The sequence below is a fragment of the Talpa europaea genome, assembly GCF_964194135.1.
Source record: "Talpa europaea genome assembly, chromosome: 11".
NCBI lineage: Eukaryota > Metazoa > Chordata > Mammalia > Eulipotyphla > Talpidae > Talpa > Talpa europaea.
The window spans coordinates 78892755-78901994 of record NC_140078.1 but is presented as its reverse complement, the minus strand read 5'-3'; the positions used below and the strand labels follow the sequence as shown (position 1 = coordinate 78901994).

General features: G+C 47.6%; 1 protein-coding gene across 1 annotated transcript in view; it reads right to left on the bottom strand.

The window, feature by feature from the left end:
• Positions 1–2977: 2977 nt before the first annotated feature.
• The window catches only part of DCLK3 (doublecortin like kinase 3), a gene marked incomplete at both ends in the record, with an annotated part of 42906 nt that continues 36643 nt past the window's right edge, over positions 2978–9240 (bottom strand). Inside the window, 3 exons of the mRNA XM_084248414.1 lie at positions 2978–3171; positions 5495–5662; positions 7426–7558. Of these exons, the coding sequence (XP_084104540.1) occupies positions 2978–3171; positions 5495–5662; positions 7426–7558 (495 nt within the window). The remainder of the gene's footprint in view (positions 3172–5494; positions 5663–7425; positions 7559–9240) is intronic.

Here is a 9240-nt window from a genome sequence, read left to right as displayed (position 1 = left end):
AGGCAGAAGCACCGAAGTACACTGCTGAGGGGAGCAGCGGGAGGCAGGAGAGGTCTGCGCGCCATGTGGGACCCTCCTCCGGTGGCTGGGGAGCAGCCGGGGATCGAACCGGTGCTGCAGAGGCTGCGGGCAGCTTCACAACCCAGCGTTCAACCACTGTGCCACCAGAGAGGCCCTACTTTGCATTTCTTAGTGACTAATGATGAAGCTATAACTTTTAGCAAGTGGAAGAAGAATGAACCTATTGTTCAGGACCCACACAGAATAAATAGAGCTGTAGAAGGAAACCAGGAAAACATGGCACCACAGCAGTCAACAGGAAAAGTAACTCAAAGACAGAGCCATCAATAGATTCCAATGATGATAACAAGAGGACTTAAAATTCTCTTTTGGATTCAATGCCAATGGTGCCTTTTCAACCAATAGCAATGGATTCAGCTTCCAGTCTTTTTGCACCTGTTCATAATGGGTTCCACTGTACTGTTTGCTGGGCAGCACCCTCTAAGTCCCAGCCTCATGAGGCCCCTCTTCAGAGTGCCTGTTTTTTTTCAAAATTTTTTTTATTTTTTATTTTTATATTCCCCATACAATTGCACCCCCCTTATTTTGGCCCCAAACCCTCCTTTCCCCACGCCCCCATAGTGTGTCTCTGGTTTATAGCTGTTTGTTGATTTTGATTTTTTCTTTCTTATAGTTATTCTTTTTCCCAGTCCCTTATTTAAGTTTTCTAGATTCCTGCTATGAGTGAGACCATCCGGTATTTTTCTTTTTCTTGGCTTATTTCGCTGAGCATGATCCCTTCCAGCTCCATCCATGTTGCTGCAAATTGCATGTGTTTATCTTTTTTGAATGCTGAGTAATATTCCATGGTGTATATGTACCACATCTTCTTGATCCAGTCAACTATTTTTGGTCATTTGGGTTGTTTCCAAACAGAGTGACTGTTATTAAAACACCAGCTGGTACCTCTTTGCAACAGTTCCCTGTTTAGGGGGGATCAGAAGAGAGTATCCACAGGTTCTGTTCCCTAGGAAGCCAACTCTGACATTGACATCAGGATGGAGAAGGTATATTAGTAAGGTCTCAGGATCATCACCTCTGGAAGAGAAGGAAATTGGGCAAGGGAGATATTGGGATTCGGACAACAAGCAGTCAAAACCAAGGGCTCAGCCAACCCCCACCTGCAACTTCAAGGCTGGGATGACCCATCAGCATTGCCCCCACTGGCCATACCAGGGATCAGTCATTAGAAGCAGCCTGCACCAGGAAGGGGGTGTAATCCTGGATCAGGAGACCCTTCTAAGCTAAGAGCAATTCTCAAGGCTAGTGACAGCTGAGGACATCAGCTAGCAGCCCCCAAGTAGCTTATTCCCTTCAGTCTTAAAGGACGATCTCTGGAAGTTTTCTCCTCCAAGATTCCAAACTTCTTTTTTTGTTGTTGTTGTTTTAAAGATTTATTTATTTATTTATTTATTTATTTATTTATTTATTTATTTATTTATGCAAGCACTGGGTACAGTCAGAAGCACAGGAGGGTGAGAGAATTCACCAGAGCCAGAGCGGGGAACAGGCAGAAGGACTGAGGTACACTGCTGAGGGGAGCAGCGGGCATGGCAGGAAAGGTCTGTCACGCCATGTGGGACTCTTGCCCGGTGGCTGGGGAGCAGCCGGGGATCGAACCAGCGCTGCAGAGGCTGCGGGCAGCTTCGCAACCCAGCGCTCAACTGCTGCACCACCAGGGAGGCCCTCCAAACTTCTTTCTTGCAGTTACTATCTGTAAATTACTCCAGACGTCGCTTGTGCTTTTTCTGTTCTCCAACAACTTTTTAAGCAATTCCTTATACCAAACCCTATGCTCTTCCTAAGTAACACACTTCTCCACCCAGGTGATTCTAAAGCTGTTAGGAAGGTAGGGCCAGGGCAAGACATACTCACACTTTTTGATTGATTCTGTGTCCTACCAACCCAGTTACTTATAACCCAGCAAGGTCAATTTGGTGAATAGGATTATATTTTGCTTTCAGCTCAGGCATGTTCCCAGAGTCATATGAAAAGACCGACATTTCAGTATAGATGTCGGGAATGAAATAAACATTTCATTTCCTCCTGTGCCCTCCATGTGACTGCCCTGCAGGTAGGAATGTGCCTGAACTCTCCAAGCTCCTTCAAGATTGAGTGTAATCCACTTATGGCGTTTCTAACATATTAATGAGCTAAACGGCTCCCTCGTGACCTGTAAATGTTAACATAGTCACAGCCTGAGTGACTAACTTCATGGGGAAGTGACTCAGGGCTCAGGAATTATCAGCTGAAAAGCAATCTAAATGAGTACTGAAAGGGCAAGAAAAATTCAATGATTTCTTCTTTTCATTCTTCAGATTGCACCAAATTTGATTTCCCATAAGACTGCAACATTAGCGACCAAGAGCAGCACATCCTAAATAAATAGATCTTTCTAATTAATCAAACATCCATCACCATATCCATACACTAGTCATGGTTTCGGGAAATGTGCCTGAACTCTAATTCCCTGGTTTTCATCACCTGCATTAAGAAGTAATCAGAATACAGACTTCATCATTCAGAACACGTTTTATTAATACAGAAAGACCACGATACACCTTTTAATCTCACAGGGGGAGTTCAAACCCTGCTAAGCACCACCCATGTAGAATACCGTGAACTTGATTACAAGGAGGAAGCAAAACATCATTACTGAAAACTCCCCATTAAAAAGTCTTCCCCTCCAAAAAAAAAAAAAGTATTAAAGTCTTCAAATATACAAATCTCAAAATATGTTACAACATTTAACACAGAGACTCAAGTTTATTTGTTAAAGATGCTTTAAAATCTACTGAGTGTCTCTCCTTGGGATTCTCTGATTATGTGAATCAGTCATTTCATGGTTTTCTCCAAGACTTCCAGCTTCTGTCCTGCTCCTGAGCCCAAGTGGGGCTGAGCAGTTGCCCGTGGGTGACTACGATACCTGCTCCGAAGCCCACTTGTGCTGGCTCCGGGAGTGGCCCTCACTGCTTGGGGTCACCTCCTTTTGTAGGTTTGCCGTGGTGGTCTTCCCAGCAGTTTCTATCCAGGGGTGCTGAAGAACCTGGTGAGCTGTGTAGCGCTTTTTGGGGTCTACCACCAACAATCGGCTCACCAGATCTTTGGCAGCTGTTGAAGTGAAAGGAGAGGGGGAAATGAGATGAATACTAGTGGCTCTGAATTTCTCTTCTGCGTATCTGAAATACGAACAAGGACACCCACAGCACCACACACTGTGCCGGGGCAGTGGTGTCCAGGGCAACTTCCTGTGAGGATGGAAACCAGCCCTGTCTGCACCATCCGCTGAGGGCTGCTGGGCAACTGAAATGGCTAGTGTGACTGAGGGATGGAGTGGTCATTATATTTATTTTAATTAATTTACATTTAAGTTGAAATAGCAGGTCTCCCAGTTTGCGCAGGGGGTTCACTCTCAGCGCTGTCAAGCTATCACCAGCCACTGGGACACGAGTTTGATCCCCAACCAGGGAGCTCCCCACATGGCACAGCAGACCTCTCCTGTCTCGCCCGCTGCTCCCCTCAGCAGTGTATTTCAGTCAGTCTGCCTGTTCTGTTCCCCACTCTGTCTCTGGTGAATCCTCTCACCCCCTGCACCTCTGGCCTGAACCCCAGCTCTTGTATGCATAAATAAAATAAATCTTTTTAAAAAATAAATGAACAAATTGAAATAGCTATGGGCAGCTACAACCTACCATGTTGGACAGCTCTAGAGGACGTTTGCTCATTTCTCTAGAACCCTGGGGCCAGGCTGGCCACCAACATCATGGTACTGAGAACAAAGGGAGGCCAGCTGCCATGAGTCTACATATTTTAAGTCAAACAATCAAGCTGTTAAATAAAATATGTCCACTCTTCCTCCCTAAGTTGACAAATATGTCTTCATATTGACTAAATTGAAAATGGCATGTAAGAAATCTAAGTAATCAGCTACGCACACTGAAAATTAATTTCATTTTCTGCCTAAGACCATGACGGACTCTAGAGAGATGGGGCGGGCCAGCTGGCTGGCAGGGAGGAGAAAAGATTTCTCCATTGGTTCTTCTTCCAGGCCAGTTCCCTGTAGCTTCCCTTCAAATTCCTCAAGGAGGAGCAGGGAAGAGATTCCCACTTCTCTTCACTTTTATGGAGGGGTGTCCCCTGCTCAAGATCAGGCACTCGCCCACCCATCACCCCTTATCCTACCTACTGTCCAGCTACCTCTTGAGCACAAAGGCCACAGGATTCCTCCCTGACAGCATCATGGTCCTCAAAGGACCAGGGGTAGAAGGCCCGACCTACACAGAACTCTTGGGCTCACATGTACATGTGTGGACAACTAGACACCTTGCCACCATGATCAGGACCCCTCTGCTCCCACACAGTCACTCCTTGGCCACCAGTGGGCACTGCGGGGAGAGGCTGGTCAAGGTGGTCTCACAAGCCTTGGGCCACCATTGGGCAAGGAATGCTGGAGTCTCAACTAGGTGCTAAAAAGGGGTACCTGTGCTCTGGGAAACACATGCCCTGGGACCCAGAGTCTCCTCTGGGTCTGGACCCTTTAAGGCCTAGGGGCCAAGGCAGGGGCTACCCACGCCCAAAGCTAAGGACAGAGCTGTGTAGAACTATCTGCTTAGAATAATTTGTGACTTCTTCAATTCCCAAGTTGCTGCTGTCCTGATATATTCAATCCCCTCGTGCTACCTACAGCAAGTCACCTGTCCTACCTTTACTTAAGGGGACAAAAATCTTGTCCTTGTCCTCATTCATCATCCCCCACCCCCAAGTGAAGAGACGGAGGCTGGGGATGAGGGCAGCTTAATAACTAAGCTTAGATGACATGCACTGGGGAGATGGGAGGGAAATGCTATGTCTCCTAATCTACCTTTTAACCCAATGACCCAGAAAGACTCCAAACCTCCAATCATCTAGGTCTCGATGATAGTACACACATATCAGTAGACACAGGGGGAGCGAGTCCACCTTCCAGGGTCTCAGAGGAGGCGAACCATGTGTGCTTCTGCTCCACTTGAAACTACCTGAGACCTTCACCCCTTACCTTCCAGCACCCCTGTACTCCCAGCAGCCCCTCAGGGCCCCGATTCACGTGGAGGATAGCACCTCCACTCAATTAGCACACACTCCTGTCGTGTGGCAGCTTTGATCTTTCCAAAGGAGCGTTACCCGTTCTGACATTTTTTAGTTCTGAGGTCTTTAATTGCCTTAAGAAAACGTATTTGGTGAATATGTCATGGATTGTCAAAGCAAGTCATGTTTTCGGAGCGCGGCATAAATCTATGAAATAAAGAGAGAAGCACATGCTGACAGCCCCCCTCCCACAGGACCCGTGTGTGTCTTCTTCCACATCTGACCTGAAAACGTGCCTCGTACCACAAGGCGAGAGCAGTGCCTGCCCTCCACCCGCTTCGTTCCTGCTTGGGGAGGCGCCAAAGCTCACCGTCAGAGATATTGTCCCAGTAAGGGGCCAGGAACTCGAAATGGCCCAGCTGGATGATGTTAAAGAGCTCATCCTGGTCCCTCTCAGGGCTGCAGAACGGGGGGAAGCCGCACAGCAGGATGTAGAGGATCACACCCGCAGCCCACATGTCCACCTCCAGTCCGTAACCTGTACAGAGGCAAAGACACAAGCAAGTTGAACCCAAGGCCTCCCTGGTGGCACAAGGGGTTAAGTCTCAGCACTATGAAGCTATCGGCAGCCAGGGAGCAACCCACATGGAGCAGCAGACCTCACCTGTCTCGCCCACTGCTCCCCAGTGTATTTCAGTGGATCCGCCTGTTCTGCTCCCCACTCTGTCTCTGGTGAATCCTCTCACCCCCCACACCTCTGGCTTACACCCCAGACCTGTATGCATAAATAAATAAATCTTTAAAAAGAAAAAACCAAACCCAAGCCAGCTCAGATGTGTTGAGATGAGCAGTGGAGAAAGTCAGCCCTCAGCTCTGGGTAAGCAAGAGCCACTCCTCTAAACATGGCAACGCACCAGTGTTATTCCCAGTCTGATCTGCAGACCACTGCCACTTTGTGATGCTTATTACCAATATGAAATAAAAATGAGTGGCTCACAGAAATTGAAATTAAATGTTCAGAAACTAGGGCCTTCCTGGTGGCTCAAGGGGTTAAGACACAACCTATGAAGCTGTCCGCAGCCTCTGCAGCACAAGTTTGATCCCCAGCTGGCCAGAGAGCAACCCACATGGCACAGCAGACCTCTCCTGCTCGCCTGCTGCTCCCCTGAGCTGTGTACTTCCAACAACCTGCCTGTTCTGTTCCCCACTCTGTCTCTAGTGAATCCTCTCACCCCCCACACCTCTGGCCTGTACCCCAGCTCTTGTATGCATAAACAAATAAATCTTTAAAAATAAATAAATAAATAAATAAATAAATATTCAGAAACTCTGACAGCCATCTGACATGGCCATGGTGTCTGGCTGCATGATCAATGGACACACTCATTGAGCAGCCTGCACATCCGTTCAGGGGTGACGACATGCATATTAGCTGTAGGTGGCATGAGCTGTGTTCCGGTCACAGGCAGCAGGACCACGTATGGGTTGATGCTGTATTAGAAAGTTTAAAACCTGATCCTTCACTAGATTTAGTTGGAGGGATAAACTTGGTCTATGCTGGCTGCCTCTCTACCTACCCGACCACCAATATAACCCATCTTATAACCCGTCTCACATTGGGTGGCTGAGCCTCCCCACCACCCTATGACCTATCTTATGCACATGGCTAGATGGACTTCTCCTGGAGCGCAAAGTAGCTTTACGGACATTCATCTATTTGGAGCCAAAGACAATAATAATGATTTTCTTCTTACCTACTTTGTGGAGTATGTACCTAGAACAGTTCAGTGGATGCTTAGACAATATACAAACAGGGTACAAATATTCCTGGGGTTTGAAATGGGACCACTTTTCCTTTAAATGCAAGGTTGGTGGAGGAATCTTGAAGGCAGTTACCACCAGAACTGCCTCAGTGATCTCCCATTGGAGGTAGCCTCGGGTCAGTGGCGCACACAGCCTTGCTTGCTTGAGTTCCCACCCAGTTCTCCACAATCAGTTTCTCTCTCTCTCTCTCTCTCTCTCTCTCTCTCTCTCTCTCTCTCTCTCTCTCTCTCTCTCTCTTTCTCTCTCTCTCCCCCCCCCCTCCTCTGTAGTAAGGACAGCCCTGAGAAAGAGAAAGCCCTCAAGCTTTGGTAGAGGAAATCTGCCTTCAATGTTTCCAAGTCCAAGTCCAAGTCCAAGGGCAGTGCTAAGATTTCTGACTGTCCCGTATTGACAAATATAAAACATCAGAAATGAAACATAGGCCAGTAAGAGAACTACCACCCCCTCCCCCAACCCCCAGAGCCATGTGCAACTTACCTTTCTCAGAGAGAATTTCTGGAGCTACGTAAGTTGGAGTTCCACACACAGTAAATATAGGTCTCACCACATGCTTTGCAAGGCCAAAATCAGCCAGTTTCAAGGTGGTAGATTTGTCCTCGTTTCGCTGAACCTGTAAGAAACCAAAATCCTCAAGCCACCCGAATCATGAAGAGAACAGAGAAGGCTTGCTGCCCCCACAGTAGCAAGTCTCTAAACAGAGAGGTCAGAAGGAGACACTGTGTGACTGTGGCATCTGTTCCTCCTGCAGCCTCCTGGGAAAGGTGCAGCCTACCCCAAGACCAGTTGTCACATCCTGCCTGGCACCCCTTCTTTTAGGCCTAGGACTGTCAAGGGACTGTCAGCCCACTGTCAGGCTCAAATTCCAGCTCACCCTGTACTAGTCAAGTCACTGACTTCTGTGTGTCTCCACTGCCTCAGCTGTAAAGTGGAAATGTCAAAGGCCTTGCAGGACTATTACAGGATTAAACGAATTAATATGTATAAGGTGTTACCAACAGTGCTTGGCACCCAAGAAGCATGACATGAGTGTTCAGTAACCATGTTATTTTAGATCCTCCTTGACAGTTCAAATTTGAAGAGCAAGGCGGGCTTCAGGCAAAGTGAGAAGCACAGGAAGTTGATGTTGATAACTTCCTGCTCCCCTTTTTAGAACTCCTCATCCAAACCCAATACTCCTAGCAGGCATGGCCCTGGTCCACTCTCTGCTGTCAAGGTCCCATCCCTCTCCCCTAATCTTACCTGCCGGCAACTTGCTCAGGTCAACTGAGTTGTTGTTACAGTGGTCTGGAGCAAGCTGGGGGTACCTCCTTCAACCAGAAGGCTCACTGGGGCTGTAGGAGAAATCATCTGCAGGACACACCCTCACATCTCTTGACGGGAGGCCAAGAGTCCAACACTCCTGCCTGCGCTTGCAGAGGGAGGGCCATGGGAGGAGTCTGGCTCTCCTTGTGCCCCAGCGAGGCCATGGGCACAGTAACACCCAAAAATGCTACTCCCTGACCTCCCCAGGTGAGAGAAAGTTCTCCAAACTTACTTTGGTTCCTGCTACTAAGCTGACATCTCTGTAAGCAAGATGTGTCTTAACTACTGAGCCTGAGTCACAGCCGGGCAATCTGGTCAATGCCTCCATGATTAACCTTGGCAAAATGGAAAGTCATAGAAGACACATGAGCACCCAATTCTGCTTTGTTTTATGTATGGAAGCAGACCTAACCCAGAGGGAGGCAGGGGAGGTAATTATTGGACTAGTTTAAACTAGAAAATCTAGTTTGGAAGGGAAGGACAAAAAAATAAGAGTGGTGCCTAGAGTCTCCAGATGGACCATCCACATTCATCACATTTGCTGGGTAATTGCTCACAAATATTTGTAAATATTCTCAACTATTACCAGCATTAAAAGTATTTGGCTGGAGCCTCCCCTGGTGGCGCAGGCATTTGAGAACAGCACTGTGAAGCTGTCCGCAGCCTCTGCAGCATGGGTTCGATCCCGGCTGGCCAGCGAGGGGCAGATCTCTCCTGTCTCACCCGCTGCTCCCCTCAGCAGTGTATTTCATCAGTCTGCCTGTTCTGTTCCCCGCTCTGTCTCTGGTGAATCCTCTCACCCTCCTGCACATCTGGCTTGTACCCCAGTTCTTGTATAAATAAATAAATAAATCTTAAAAAAAGTACTTGGCTGATGTACCCACCAAAATAAAATACGTATACCCACCAAAATAAAATAAAATATGTATTCGGATATGAAGCAACAAACATTCCCTTCCTCACAGAACCCACCTTCCAATTCCTGGTTCC